The sequence below is a fragment of the Notolabrus celidotus genome, chromosome 13 (genome assembly GCF_009762535.1).
Source record: "Notolabrus celidotus isolate fNotCel1 chromosome 13, fNotCel1.pri, whole genome shotgun sequence".
NCBI lineage: Eukaryota > Metazoa > Chordata > Actinopteri > Labriformes > Labridae > Notolabrus > Notolabrus celidotus.
This window is the reverse complement of record NC_048284.1, coordinates 4925952-4941926: the sequence shown is the minus strand read 5'-3', so window position 1 is coordinate 4941926 and position 15975 is coordinate 4925952. Positions and strand designations below refer to the sequence as shown.

Sequence of the window (15975 nt, the reverse complement as noted above, 5' to 3'; positions counted from 1 at the left end):
GCAGCTTTGTCTACAGGGGGCGCTGATTCTGCTGAAATCAACACAAACTGAAATTTCCTCACAGGAGCTGAAAATCTTAAGCAATAGAAGTTATTATTATTATTCACTCTAAGGCCCCCTATAGTGTGTTAGGTTGGAAAAAGGATTGTAAACATGTCAAAACACCAAAAAACGTTGCATATATATATAAAATTTCACACCAGAGGAGGTCTTTGAGTTGCAAACCATGCGGTGTGTGCACTGGAAACACCTCTGTGAAAGCAGTTGTAAACAAAGCAGATAGCAGGTTACATAACATCATGCTGTCATGCAGCAGATACAAGATGTTGATGTTAAACTCAAGTCAGGAGCAGATTGCAGAGGCCATAAAATTAAGATGTACGAGATCAACACCTGATAATCTGCCTCTGACTGGAACACAGGGCGTGTCTTTTTTACTGGGACGTAGTCCAGCACATGGGATGTAAGGAGACATATCTTTACTGTACAACACAGTAACGCAACACGGCACATTTCAGGGTAACTGCATGCACATAATCAAGATTGTATTTTTTACAGCTGCATATTTTTATGCTGACATACCCTTGAGTAGATTTTAACGTTGTGAAGTACCAAATACTGTCGAGGCCTTTCTCCAACCTCAACACGCTCTCAGCAGATGTGTGTCTAACATGAGTCTGGTCCTGCTGGAGGTTTCTGCCTGTTAAAGGAAGTTTGTCCTTGCCACTGTAACTTGCTAAATGCTGCAAAGTGCTCTGCTCATGATGGATTAAGATGACATCAGACTGAGTCCTGTCTGTAAGAGGGGACTGGATCTTATCCTGTCTTGATGTTTGTTAATAATTGAACTTAGAGCAAGGTCTGTAAATCGTCTTGAGATAACGTTTGTTGTGATTAGGTGCTATATAAATAAAGATTGATTGACCTTTATGGGGTTTGTAACCTTCCCTGCACAAAGTTCAAGATACTATTTATCTGTATTGTTCTTGTTTTTTTTAAGTGCAACTAAACTAAACTATGAATTCAACTTTGAGCAAAGCCTTAGATATGAAAATACCAAATCTGTGCTCGCCACTCTGCCCGGTTTTCACACAAAATGAGAGACATTCCAAAAGAACCCTTAATGCAAGAGGAAAAACTGGAGGTTTCTGCCTGTTAAAGGAAGTTTGTCCTTGCCACTGTAACTTGCTAAATGCTGCAAAGTGCTCTGCTCATGGTGGATTAAGATGAGATCAGACTGAGTCCTGTCTGTAAGATGGGACTGGATCTTATCCTGTCTTGATGTTGGGTCTTTGTTAATAATAGAACATAGAGTACTATCTAGACCTGTTAACAATCAACGCCATGCATGCTCTCGCTTTGAAATGATGTCCCTAAATGTCCAGATTTGGAGAAAGCTTGACTTAATGTGGCTTGGGATTTAAATTTATACTGATAGATGATTGATAATGATGCATATGAATGAAATGCATCAAACATGTGACCTCTCATGTAACAACATACAAAGATAAATTGAAGGAGCTTGCAATAACTAAAGACAAGGCAGCTTCAAACCATTCACACTGTGAGAGGCTTTTTTTCCCACTTGGTGTTCCTTGTTCTGTACATTCATATTGCAGCACTGCACCTCATTCTGCTTCTCTTCCCTCCACGTTGGTTCAGGGTCATCTGGGAGGAGACGTTGTTGGACAGCCTGCTGAACTTTGCTGTAACTCCTAAAGGCCTGCTGCTGCTCCAGCAGACTGGGGCCATCAATGAGTGCGTCTCCTACATGTTCTCTCGCTTCACAAGAAAACTACAGGTAGAAACCTTGCTCTCCCTCTCACAAGAATACCTCTGACTATTCCAGAATCCTTTGCTATGATATATTTTACCAAGTTTTTTTGAAGATGTTCTTTTCAATGCACACACTTGGAAGGTTTTTCCATCATCTTTATATATTTATAGAAGGCAGATTCATGGAGCCGAATGCTCTTTTACAACACCCCCTCTTCACACGTACATAAAGCCACCACAGCGAGTCTCCTGAAGGTCTCAGCGGGGCAGTTTAGGATCAAATGACTTGCTCAAAGGCACATCATCTATGGTACAGTGGGAGCAGTATTTCTTATCCCCTTCTCAACCTTGTACCCCTCTCTCCAACCCCAACTGGGTCTCAGCAGATGCGTGTCTAACATGATTCTGGACCTGCTGGAGGTTTCTGCCTGTTAAAGGAAGTTTGTCCTTGCCACTGTAACTTGCTAAATGCTGCAAAGTGCTCTGCTCATGGTGGATTAAGATGAGATCAGACTGAGTCCTGTCTGTAAGATGGGACTGGATCTTATCCTGTCCTTTTCTGCTATGATACATTTTACCAAGTTTTTTAAGATGTTCATTTCAATCCACACATTTGGAAGGTTTTTCAACATCTTAATAGAGAGTGCAGATTCATGGAGCCAAATGCTCTTTGGCAACATCCCCCCTCTTGACATCATAGACTGTATGATAAATGGACGTAGTATCCGTGACGTCACCCCATCTGTTCCTGAAGCTCTGCTTTGAAGCCGATCGTCGGCGGGTGCCATATTGGAAATGCTGAATGCAACCTAACTTTGTCCGAGCTAGTGTGAGGTAAAGAGGCGGGCCTTTAGCCTTTTTGCTAACAGCTACAGGGTGCCCGCCTGTCAATCAAGTCAGCCGAAAGAGAAATTAGCTATTCAGACTTAAAGGTGACATATCATGCAAAATTGACTTTTTAATGGTTCTCTACCTGAAATATGTGTCCCTGGCATGTCTACAAACCCCCCGAGAATGAAAAAAATCCATTCTGCCCCTGTTCTGATTTCTACACCTTTCTGTAAATGTGTGCTGAAACGAGCCGTTTCAGACTTCCGTGTTTTTGTTACGTCACAACAATATCTGGTCTGTCACGGAGTCAGAGCTCGGAGCTTGTTCAGCCCATAGACTGTATAAAATACAACTCAACTTCTCCTCCGTTTTTCATTCCCTGCACAAATGTGTGCTAACAAGGAGCTTAGGAGGGAGGCATGCTAGTTGTAGGCTGTCTTAATAAACACAAAGGCTGGTTTTACTCCCCACGTCTGCAGATTTGAAGATCTAGTGGATGATTTTTATTTATCATGGATAATGCTAGCGCTAGTTAGCATAGCCACATAGCTACATGTTTGTAGCTGTGAGCCAAGACACACGTCGACATACTGATAAATAAAAAAACAAGAAACACAGAATCTGTGACCAATCCTTCAGAAAGGTCCTGCTGCCTTTCTGGTAGAGGTCGGTTTTACTCCCCAGGCCTGCAGATTTGAAGATCTAGTGGATGATTTTTATTTATCATGGATAAAGTGCTAGCGCTAGTTAGCATAGCCACATAGCTACATGTTCGTAGCTGTGTACCAAGACACACGTCGACATACTGATAAATAAAACAACAAGAAACACTAAATCTGTGATCAATCCTTCAGAAAGGTCCTGCTGCAGGCGCCTCTCCGTCAGGATCAGATTCTGGATCAGATTCAGAGGGTTGAAGTAAAGCGATCTGTGGGCAGCCGAGTATATTCAGCCAACATGTAAACATTAGATCAACGTGCTGGAGAGCCGAGGGCACATCCACTTCCTGAGGGGGCGTGGTCAGAGGGAAAACAGAGTGTTCTGAGGAGGACTGAAGAAGAGGGCTTTTCGGGGGACCTCTTAGACCAATATATGTTGATGAAAAAAGCGTGATATGTCACCTTTAAACAGTTTTTTGAACCAGGCTGTAAACATGTTTATTTCTGCTGTAAAGATCGTCTTCTTTGAATGGGTGTGTATGTGGTTTCCTTTGTTTCTGCAGCCAGTCTCTAGTGGACGCTCGTTGAACTACAGTTTTTAGCACTTCCGCTTTGGCTTCATATTTTAAGACCGGAGGTTGCCCCTTGCTTCACACATACATAAAGCCACCACAGCTAGCCTCCTGAAGGTCTCAGCGGGGCAGTTTAGGATGAAATGACTTGCTCAAAGACACATCATCTATATGGTACAGTAGGAGCAGCATTTCTTATCCCCCTTCTCAACCTTGGTCCCCGAGCCTTACAAATGCTGGCGCAGCACGCTGCCCAGCCTTGTGTGCAGAAGTGCTGATATTGTATTAGATTAAAAGTCTGATCTAAATGTTTCATCACCTTTATGGAAGACCTGGAAGATTTTTACTTTGGCAGTGCCTCCGTTTTTGAGTCCTTCTAGATATCATCAGTGTGCAAAGTCATCCTGTGCTGCGTCGAGGGATTCTTTGCTACATTAAGATGAAGAGCAGGAAGCCGAACCTGAGAACAGAGCAGGGTTAGGAAAGAAGTCAGCCATCACACACTGGTGGTTTCAAGGTGGTTTAATCTATTTCAACACTGGAGGAACACCTCTTTTGTATTATAGACTCATATAGAAATAAGTAATGTGACTGCAGAGATGTGAAAATGACAAAAACAAATCTTCATTTTATGTCACCACTACATCAGCTAAATATTTGTTTCCATAAAATATGTTTGCATGCTTTTGTGTTCTATAATGTCTAATCCTGCAGAAAATAATCCATCATTAACCCTTAATTTATTCTGTTGGCCTCCATCACACGTATCTTGTACACACTCTGCAGAATGTGTGATTATTTAGCCGCAGTCGTATTTCCTGGAGACTGTTTTGTATTTACAGATAGCCTGGAGGCTGTTACATGCTACTACTCCCACACTGGATTTAATTTATTAATCTCTGGACCTCACATATGCCTTACATACAGAATAATATCCATGATTCATATTGTAGTCACACTCTCTGAGTCTTGGAGCAAACCTAAGCTAATCCCCCGTGGACTTAATTTACCGCCATTGTTTACACACGGCTGTAATTGCTTCCCTCATTTAGTATTGCACTTTAATTATTGAATGTAATTATATTCTGTCTATTTTTAGTCTTGACATTGTGTCGTAATATACGAGTGGCCTCAACACTCAGAAATCAATTTCTCCTCAGTGAACTAAAGCACATCATGTAGGGTCTCATCCGGATTCTAAGGGTGTCACGGCAGAGTTTGCGTACAGAATCACATACACTCCATCTACAGCTCTCTTTTCTTTTTAAACAAGCTCCTTTATAATCAATCCTTTGCTTTTCTGTCCTCTCTCAACCTCTCATTCATCCTGGACTCAAACAAGAAAAGTGATGTTTCTGTTTGTGACTTCTGCAGGTGAGCCGCTGTGAGAAGTTTGGATACGGGGTGATGGTGACTCAAGTGGCAGCAACCGCTCCAGGGGTGGCGGCTTTGCACAGTTCAGGTACGATTGCACCCAACTATGGGCTGCATGTTGTTTTTGCCTAGTTGGCATAAAGCAAATTTGCATTTAACTCTAATGAAACTTCAAAGATCCCTCAGGTTGGTACAGTCCAAAGCTGAACAGGTTCTTTTATCAGTCCAAAGAGGTTCATTCGTCTGACACCCTATACCAGGGGTTCCCGAACTTTTCAGCCTGCGACCCCCAAAATATAGGTGCCAAAGACTTGTGACCCCCACTGTCCCTCAAATTGATTAAACGTTGTTTCAAAATTAACCTTCCTACATGCACATGTGGTTGTGTTTCCTGTGCTTCCGCTGAATCCGCTACAACTGATGCTTTTCTGACTAGCTAACCCTAACCCTAACTTTAGGAGTCATCCGAACTAATGAAATTGTACTTATTTGCAGGGTTTTACTTTAAATGTAACTACTATTTCTGTCTATATTTGTACAATAATGGGTTAAATAGGCAAATTTAGATTAATTTTAAAAACAATAAATCTGGAAGACCTCTTGAGAGCCCCCCATTGGTGTCTCACGGCCCCCCAGGGGGTCCCGACCCACACTTTGGGAACCCCTGTCCTATACTATAGGAAGACAGTTCTTTTTACTAGACCAGTGTGTTTTTCTTTTTTACTTTCACATGTTTCAACCTCAAACTTCCTGCAGTCTTCTTCAGAAGAGTCACGTTGAGTTGTGATGAAGTCCACTGATGGTTAGGGTTAGGCATAAAGTCCACTGATGGTTAGGGTTAGGCATAAAGTCCACTGATGGTTAGGGTTAGGCATAAAGTCCGCTGACGGTTAGGGTTAGGGATGTAACTGTCATGTTGTCCTTATTTTATACAACCAATGATGAAGACAGAGAAAAGTGTTACAGTTGAGTATTTATAAGCATTTTAAGTATTTCAGTCCTGCTTTTACATTTGTAGTTTTTATTTTTATTTTATTCAAAGATCTGTTTATTTGAATTTTTACACATTACATACAAAAGATAAATGTAAACAATTAAAGCAAGTGATGTTTTTTGTATAAGAAACACAATTAGTGAATGAACGAAAAAGCAACCAATAATAATACATAATTATGATTTAAAATAAAAGATGAATAAATAGAAAGAAACATAAAAAAATGTTGAAACTAAAATAAGATAAAGAGGTTAATATTTAAAAAATAAGTACATGCATAGGTGAAAAAGCAATAAGAATAACAATAACAAAAATATATATTAGAAAATAAATAAATAAATAAATAAGTTGATTTGTAGTTTTTAATCTCTCATATTTATTGTTATGCACACAAGCACCAAGGCAATGTCCCTGTATGGAATAAACCTGCCGGGCTATAAACCTGATTCTCATTCAGAACTGTTGTTGAGAAAATAATATAAATCAGATTTTAACGTCTCTCTCAGAATCACATTTACATGCGATGTAGTGAAGTAAATCGTATCTGAATAAAATACATCCCAGCGACACATTTATGCAGGATGGAAAGGAGACTTACACATTTGCATAAGTGTGGAGAGTTGCATACAAGCATTCAATTTGTAAAGGGTGCAAGTGTGAAATTAAATAGCAGATCTGGGATTTTTAAACTGTAATGTATTGAGAGTCTGGGTAGCTGATTGGTTCAGACTTGTACCATTTAATTTAAATGTATTCCATCTTATTCCCTCTCTCTCTGGCTCCATATTTTGTGCCTGTCTGTTTTCCTCAAGATATGCTATAAAAAGCCTGCTGCACTATTTAAACTGAATGGAAATGTTGCTGTTTAAAAACAGTTATTATACAAAACAGATATGAGTGTGCATGTTAAATATTTGGTCTTAAATTCTTCATATCTTTGTGAATGTTCTGAGATGTTTTGAATGAGTCTGAGCTGAAACCTCTGGCCTGATGTTTGTTACAGGTTTTGTCCGTGCACTGGTAGTGGAGCTGTGGTCTGCTCTTGAGTGCGGCACTGAAGACCTCAGGGTGGTCGGTCCCAAGCCCACACCCATGGACCCCATCGACAGGAGCTGCCTCAAGGTATTTTCATCATAGTTGGAAGGCATTAGCAAACAGGCTACAATCTAAAAGGGCTGTTTTCAACTAAACTGTTACTTTTTTATTTGTTGGAAGCTACAAATATTCAAGAAGAGATGTTTTCCAGTGAATGGAGATTATACAAACTTTTGTTTCAGGAGATTTTCTGCAGAATAAATTTTTTTATTTTGTATTTTTTTAATTCAGCCTTTATTTTACCAGTAATATTCCCATTGAGATACAGGGTCCCTTTTACGAGAGAAACCTGGCCAAGACAGCAGTGGCGGTTCTGGGGAGGGGCCAACAGGGGCCAGTGCCAGTGTTGAGTGTAAACAGCCAAACAGCTGCTGTCATTCTGCATTTTGATCTAGTACACAGTAGGATATATGTCTAGTATATAGGGATGCAGTGATGTTTTGCCAGTTTGTTCTAAGCCGGTCCTCGCCCTTCTCAGTCTCTTTTGTCAGGGTTAAATGTGTCCCTCTGACAACACCCTTGGCCCCAGCCTGGCCCCCACAGTAAAATTGCTCTAGAACCGCCAATGCAAGACAGCAGCATAAAAAGTTTCACAAAGAGAACAAGACAAAACAGCAAACAATAACACGCAACTATTACGTCAATTAATAAATTAGCAGTGTTAAAACATGTTCACAGATTATCCTTAATCCTAGTTTTAAAATCTTCCAATGCAATTTAACAATCCGGTTTTAGGTGAGCTTTAAGCTCAGACCAGGATGAGTGAGCAAAAACATTAAAAGCAATGTCACCATCATGTGGTTTGACTGACACAGGGCACTCTGAATCCATACTTAGCAAAACTCTGTCTGCAGCACATGTAGCAGAGCATCACAGTAAGCATCCACTCCAAAATGAATAGACAATATAATAATGTAAAAAAGCAGAAATAATCAATTGAGCCGTATGAATGAATTTGCACAATACTCTGAAAATTCTCAGGGAATGTAAGTAAGTAAGTTAGTAAGTAAGTGAGTGAGTAAGTGAGTTAGTAAGTGAGTGAGTAAGTGAGTACGTAAGTAAGTAAGTAAGTAAGTAAGTTAGTAAGTAAGTAAGTAAGTAAGTTAGTAAGTAAATAAGTAAGTTAGTAAGTAAGTAAGTAAGTAAGTAAATAAGTAAATAAGTAAATAAGTAAGTAAGTAAGTACGTTAGTTAGTAAGTAAATAAGTAAGTTAGTAAGTAAGTAAGTAAGTTAGTTAGTAAGTAAATAAGTAAGTAAGTAAGTCAGCAATCAAGCAAGCAAGCAAGCAAGCAAGTAAGTAAGTAAGTAAGTAAGTTAGTAAGTAAGTAAGTAAGTAAGTGAGTAAGTGAGTGAGTAAGTGAGTGAGTAAGTGAGTGAGTAAGTAAGTAAGTAAGTAAGTAAGTAAGTTAGTAAGTAAGTAAGTAAGTTAGTAAGTAAATAAGTAAGTAAATAAGTAAATAAGTAAGTAAGTAAGTTAGTAAGTAAGTGAGTAAGTGAGTGAGTAAGTGAGTGAGTAAGTGAGTGAGTAAGTAAGTAAGTAAGTTAGTAAGTAAGTAAGTAAGTTAGTAAGTAAGTAAGTTAGTAAGTAAATAAGTAAGTTAGTAAGTAAGTAAGTAAGTAAATAAGTAAATAAGTAAGTAAGTAAGTTAGTAAGTAAATAAGTAAGTTAGTAAGTAAGTAAGTAAATAAGTAAATAAGTAAGTAAGTAAGTCAGCAATCAAGCAAGCAAGCAAGTAAGTAAGTAAGTAAGTAAATAAGTAAATAAGTAAGTAAGTAAGTAAGTCAGCAATCAAGCAAGCAATCAAGCAAGCAAGTAAGTAAGTAAGTAAGCAAGTAAGTAAGTAAGTAAGTAAGTAAGTAAGTAAGTAAGTTAGTTAGTTAGTAAGTAAGTAAGTAAGTAAGTTAGTTAGTTAGTAAGTAAGTAAGTAAGTTAGTAAGTAAGTAAGTAAGTAAGTAAGGAAACTTTATTTATATAGAGCTTTTCACAGACAAAAGTCACAAAGTGCTTTACAAAGACAAGACATACAGAAAAGAAAGGTACAACAGAGAGGCATCATACAAATTAAAGTGGCTACATGATCCTTAAAACATTAAAACTTCTGCAGAAATCAACTAAAAGCCGTCCTGAATAAGTGAGTTTCTAATAACGACTTAGAAGCATCTGCAGATTCTGCAGAGCGCAAGGATATCGGCAGAGCGTTCCAGAGTCTGGGGCGCTGTTGGCTAAGAGCCCCATGTACAGAGGCTGTAGTCCTCATCGCAGCAGTCGCAGATTCTACTCCTGGCCTCTACCTGTGCTGCATGTCTTCCCCCGCTCTCTACTCCCAACATTTCCTGTCTCTTATCAGCTTTCCTGTCCAATAAATGCAAAAATGCTTAAAAACGTAACTTTAAAAAATCCCCCAAAAAAGTCAGGATTTTTTTGTTTTGGGCTACATGTGTGAATTTTCCCTCTGACTTTATTTCTGCTGCAGAGAATATCCCAGGAAATTCACCACTAGCGGCTTGTGAGGTTTATTGAATCTATGAATGCAAACCAGGAAGAGCAGCAAGTGACAAAATAAATTAAAACATCTGTGGTTGAAGAATCATTCTGACGAAAACATGTCTGCACATCCGTCTGTTTATTTGTAGGACTGATATAAATGTAAAAACTCTCATCATAGTGTAGTCCTCTGTTGCTTCGTCCACTAGAGGGTGCTTCTGATGTCATGCCCTGCCTCCTGTGACTCACCACCCTCCTCGTCTGACAGCGCAGACTTCACACTTTAGAGAATTTTGAGGGCAGAGCTCTTAAAAAAAATCTAGAAATTTCAGGGGTGCATGTGTGAACGAGGCTTCATTGTTGTGTGTAGTTAATGCCTAAGAATGAACTTGAGAATGATTCATCCTGGCAGAGGGCTGGTGCAAGTTTTGGCAGAGTGTTCAGGTTCAGTTCAGGACAGTATCAAACTTTCATTTGAAGCCTCTCTCTGTGTGTGTGTGTGTTTCTCTCTGTGTGTAAATGTGTGTGTGTGTGTCTGATGCCGGCCTCTGACAGGCGCCAACTCCTCTCTCTCAGTGAAACTATCCAAGTGAATATGAACGGTCAGTGAAGTGTGACCTGTGCCCTGCCACTGGTGACTTTAAAGCTTCCTTATCAGTGGGTCAGCTGCCAGGTTACATGCTTAGAGTCAGACCTTCAGGCCCGACCCTGCCAGCGGAGCCCCGGAGCTGAGTTTGTGTTGGAAAGAGATAAAACCTGAAGTTTGGAATGCACGGGATCACGTTTGGTGCCTTGACCTGTGTGAGACAAAACAAAGTTAATATGCAGCGCAGGAAAACAAGCTCTGATTATTCATGTACAGTAGGTATGGTCGGAGGGACTTGCATGAAAAAAAAAAAACCAACAGAGACAGACGGAGAATAAAACGTGTCAACGTCTGTAACAAACCTTTGGAATGATCAAACAGGCAGGAGCGGATGAAAGAGGAAAGTGTGAGAAAAACACACCTTTTATATATTTCACAATCAGTGCAATAGTTGAAAGCTTTACTCTGCCTTTCAGGCTGTTTAATTAAATTGAAAACTGATGCGAGTGTGTTCGTGTGCAATCATCATCGTTCTTCTTTGATACCCTTATATTTCTCTGTTCTCCTCATAATGTGAGGAGACCAGGAGGACTGTGGGGTGCTTTATTCTTCTTCAAGATGTTGCTGTGTTTTCTTTTTTTTTAATTGTATTTTTATTTGGAAAGGGTAACAACACAAAATGTACAACACTTAGATACTCGTAATTATCCTTTTCCAGTCTTTTATATGCGTATGCATAGAAAGAAGTAGTATATCCAGATGGCCATTCAGTCCTGAAATGTTTCTGTCCTCCATTATCTTACCAGGTGAATGCATCCATTTATACTCTTGACGTTTAAACATACATATACATTAAACTTCACCTCTTCAGTCAGTAATAACCACTCATTTTCCTGCCTACATCTATTATACAAACCATTGTATATATAACTATTTACATAAGAACTGGGGAGCTTACATTACTGTTTTATTCTCTAAAGGAGGGGGAGGGTTAATACCGTGTTAGGGGAGTCATACAAAATCTGCTCGCACTGGGGTTATAAATTGAATCCACTTATTCCAAATTTGATAAAATCTGTCTTTTTGGATCCTCAGAGAGTAAGTCAACTTCTCCATTTTAAATATTTCCAAAATGATTCCAAACCAGTCATCCACGTTGCTGTGTTTTCATGTCCAGATGTGATTTCTTCATGAGGGGTCAACTTCTTGATCAGAATCTGCCTTTATTTTGACTTGATTCAAATTGTCATCGTGGATTTCTGGATGTCTACACCGTGGAGCTAATTCAATGTCTAGAATTTATATTTTTTACAGGTTTATTTTTAGATGGATTCCTCGTCTGATGTTCCTAAAAGCCCACATGCACACGGTTACAACAACAGCTGAGCTTGACCTACATTATAATACAGCGACAACTACACAGAATGCACCAAAAAAGTTTGGACACACCTTCTCATTCAAAACAGGGGGAGGATGTTTTTATGTGACCTTTAACTGCAAAATTTAAATGTTAAAACACAGAATCATTAATGTAAAGTTTATACAGTACATGTAACATCTTTTGGTTTCTGTCTTGCACATTGCATTATATTTGAAGTCACTACTGTCATTCCCTTGACTATATTCATCACATCCCTCAATCAATCAATCAATCTTTACTTATGCAGTTCCAAATCACAACAAACGTTACCTGAAGGCTCTTTCCAAACAGAGCAGGTCTAGACCGTACTCTATGATCTATTATTAACTGAGACCCAGCAACCCAATCCAGTCCCATCTTACAGACAGGACTCAGGCTGATCCCATCTTAATCCACCATGAGCAGAGCACTTTGCAGCTTTTAGCAAGTTACAGTGGCAAGGACAAACTTCCTTTAACAGGCAGAAACCTCCAGCAGGACCAGACTCATGTTAGACACACATCTGCTGAGACCGTGTTGGGGTTGGAAAGAGGGATAGAGGGAGATTAAGAGAGAGAGATGATAGTGGGGAGACGGATAGTATTAGTTCAGTAAGACAACTCACGTTTAAATTGTTTATTGTAGCAGCAAATACATATTCATGTTTGGCGCCCAGGCTCCGGCCTCATCACTCCCTGCAGATAAGTTTACATGCAGACTTTGAGGAGTGATGAGCAAAACATACTAAACACCCCCGGAGCCTGCAGGTGGAAGCTGGGGAGGCGGCGGGGAAGAAGAAAATATCAGCAGAGTCGTTGACAGGCAGAGGGAGAGATGGGAGATTTTTTCCCAGTTTAAATAGACCGCCAATTTGAGAGGCAGAGGGCAGGATTGGATGATGGATAAGAGAGTGGGATATGTGACGTGTATGGCATTGCAGCTCGAGTTGTCTGCCTGAACTAGCTCGCAGGCGTCGCTCCATTTGTAGCAACTGGAGTCCGGCACGTCCATAGCACCTCTTAAATTGCTTTATATTTCTCACTCACTGTGTGTTTTAGAAGCTCAGTATAGTACTGAGGTTAGCGAGATGTTTGATCCAGGAGTGACTTGTCATCAAGGTTAACAGACGATCGCTAGCTAAACCGGGTTTCATTCAACAGTTCATTGTGTAATTCTTCAGAGAAGCAATCTTACAAAATACAATTTGCAGTGGTGGTCAAAACCCCACATGCCCTTTCAGGATCACACACCCAACCTACACACTGATTTTCCTCTTATTTATTACCCAACTGTAGAGCACAGAGACACCCACAGTATGTACAAGACGTCACAACTAAAGAAAATTGATCACACAACTCCTCTTCTTAAAATTCTGCACTGGTTACCTGCTTCTTTAAGAATTGATTTTAAAGTTCTTTTACTTGTTTTTAAAGCTCTTAACAGCCTTGCTCCTACTCCATACATCACTGATCTCCTGTCATTTTATGTTCCAGCTTGATCACTGAGGTCCTTGAGTGCTTCATTTTTAAATGTTCAAAAAGAGAGAGAGAGAGCTTTCTGTTTTTATTCCCCTTAACTCTCTGCCTCTGGACACTAAAACAGCGAGCTCTCTGGGAGTTTTTAAGAGTACACTCAAAACCTACCTTTTTAATCTAGCTTTTAATTTGGAGTAATTTGTTTTTAGCCCAGGACTGCATTATTATAATCAATGTTTTAACAACATTTATCTGTCTTATTTATTTATTATTTATTATGTATTTATTTATTTATTTATTTATTTATTTATGTATTTATGTATGTATTATTTATTAATGTATTTATGTATTTATGTATTTATGTGTTTATTATTTATTATTTATTTATTATTTATTTATTTATTTATTATTTATTTATTTATTTATTTATTTATTTATTTATTTATTATTTATTTATTATTTATTTATTATTTATTTAGTTATCTATCTATCTATCTATCTATCTATCTATCTATCTATCTATCTATCTATCTATCTATCTATCTATCTATCTATCTATCTATCTATCTATCTATCTATCTATCTATCTATCTATTTCTTGAATTTGTCTGATTTTTTTAACTTTCACTGATTTTTAATTGTGCTTTCTACTCTTACTTATTTTATTAGCTTTACTGTGTTGATTTAATTTTACTTTTAACAACTGCTCATCCCACTCCATTTCAGTAACCCATGGTGTCCCTCAAGGCTCGGTGCTTGGTCCCCTCCTTTTCATTCTGTACATCCTACCCCTTGGTCACATCATTCGCCATCATGGACTCCAATTTCACTGTTATGCCGACGACACCCAACTCTACCTTTCCACCAAAACAATCAGCGCTGCCACTGTTTCCACCCTCACCACCTGCCTATCTGCAATAAAATCATGGATGACCACCAATTTTCTGAAACTCAATAGTAACAAATCTGAAATCATCATCATCAGCACCAAATCCCTGCTCCCCTCCGCCCAGGACTTCAAGCTCTCCATAGACGGTCACTCAGTCACCCCCTCCCCTCAGATCAAGAACCTTGGCGTCATCTTCAATCAGACTCTCTCCTTCCAACCCCACATCCGTCACATCACCAAAACTGCCTTCTTTCACCTCCGCAACATCGCCCGCCTCCGTCCCACTCTCTCCAAATCCGCTGCTTTTATATCCTCACGACTCGACTACTGTAACAGCCTCCTGTATGGTCTTCCCTCCTCCCATCTACAAAAACTACAATACGTACAAAACTCTGCTGCCCGGCTACTCACCCACTCCCGCTCCAGAGACCACATCACCCCTGTCCTTCAACAGCTCCACTGGCTCCCCGTAAAACAGCGCATCCATTTCAAGATCCTGCTCACCACGTACAAATCCCTCAATAACCTGGCCCCCCCATACCTCACTGACCTTCTCCAGTACTACCACCCCTCCCGCCACCACCGATCCTCTGACTCCAACCTCCTCACTCCCATTACTAAATCCAAGCACCGTACCTTGGGGGACCGGGCCTTTGCCATAGCCGCCCCCACCCTCTGGAACTCTCTCCCCCCACACATCCGTGCTTCTGACTCACTTCATTCATTTAAGAAACAGTTAAAAACTTACCTTTTCAAACAGTCATTCCCCACACATTAATTATTCCACCTCTTCCCTTGTCGTCTGCTTGTCTTGTATGTCTTTATTTGTATTTATTTATTTATTTGTAAAGCGTCTTTGAGTTATTTAAAAGCGCTATATAAAACTTGGGTATTATTATTATTATTATTACTTTTAAATATTTTATTTATTATTATGCCTTTTATTATTTGATCATTTCTGTTGTTTTCTGTCTCTTTTCTTTTGTGAGGCACTTTGGACTGCATGTTTGTATGTATGAAAGCTGCTATATAAATACAAATTAGTTGAGTTGAGTAAACATTATAATAGTGAAGCAGCCTTGTTATGTTGAGATAATGAAAAACACTAGATGTATGTCCCTTTCTGACTTGAATTTAAGATGATTTTAGTTTAAGTCAGTTGCTTCTCCAGCTCTGATTTCATCACTTATTGAAGTGTTTCTTGCTCAGTATTTTCTCCACTCCTCTCTCTAACTCTGTAATTGTTTTCTTGTTGTATTCTCTGTCTGTCTCTCCAGTCCTTCCTGTCCTTGGTCAACCTGCTCTCCTCTTCTCACTCGGTGTGGGAGCTGCTGGGCCGGCAGCTGCTCGCCAACAAAAGCGAATACACCCTGAGAGAGATGCCAACCTCTATACCTGTGAGTGTTTTTGTTAAACTCTGCAGTCCAGACTTGCAGTACCTCTTTTGGCCATTTGAGGGCATGTTTGCACTTTTTATTTGACCATCAAAAACACCCACCACCCACACGTTTGCTTTACCTCTCAGAAGCCTCCGTCCTCCTCTTTTTAAACTCCCAATGCACTTAGGCTGATGTACGTTTCTCACCTTACACATGGTAAACACTCACACTGTTGTCTTTTTCACACCATGCCGGCTTTCTCTTTCTTTGAAAAGCTCTGGTTTTTACTCCGCAGGATTTGATTGACAGGCTGATTGCTGTGAATTCAGACGCCAAAATTCATTCCCTCTTCCACCACGAGCAGTCTCACACGTTCGGCCTGAGGTGAGATTGATATTCTTTTTCCTATTACTTAAAGCTGGGGTTGGTAATCAGATTTAGATACGCTTTTTGTCATACT

The 15975-nt window shown here is 39.6% G+C and overlaps 1 protein-coding gene across 7 annotated transcripts in view; it reads left to right on the top strand.

The window, feature by feature from the left end:
• The window catches only part of tbc1d32 (TBC1 domain family, member 32), a 149321-nt gene that overhangs the window by 26283 nt on the left and 107063 nt on the right, over positions 1-15975 (top strand). For all 7 annotated transcript variants that reach the window (XR_004633611.1, XM_034700079.1, XM_034700078.1 and 4 more), the window contains exons 19-23: positions 1663-1801; positions 5213-5300; positions 7210-7328; positions 15414-15533; positions 15811-15899. Coding sequence is in view for 6 of the 7 variants with exons in the window: in XM_034700079.1 (XP_034555970.1) it covers positions 1663-1801; positions 5213-5300; positions 7210-7328; positions 15414-15533; positions 15811-15899 (555 nt within the window). In the remaining variant the exon portion in view is untranslated. The remainder of the gene's footprint in view (positions 1-1662; positions 1802-5212; positions 5301-7209; positions 7329-15413; positions 15534-15810; positions 15900-15975) is intronic.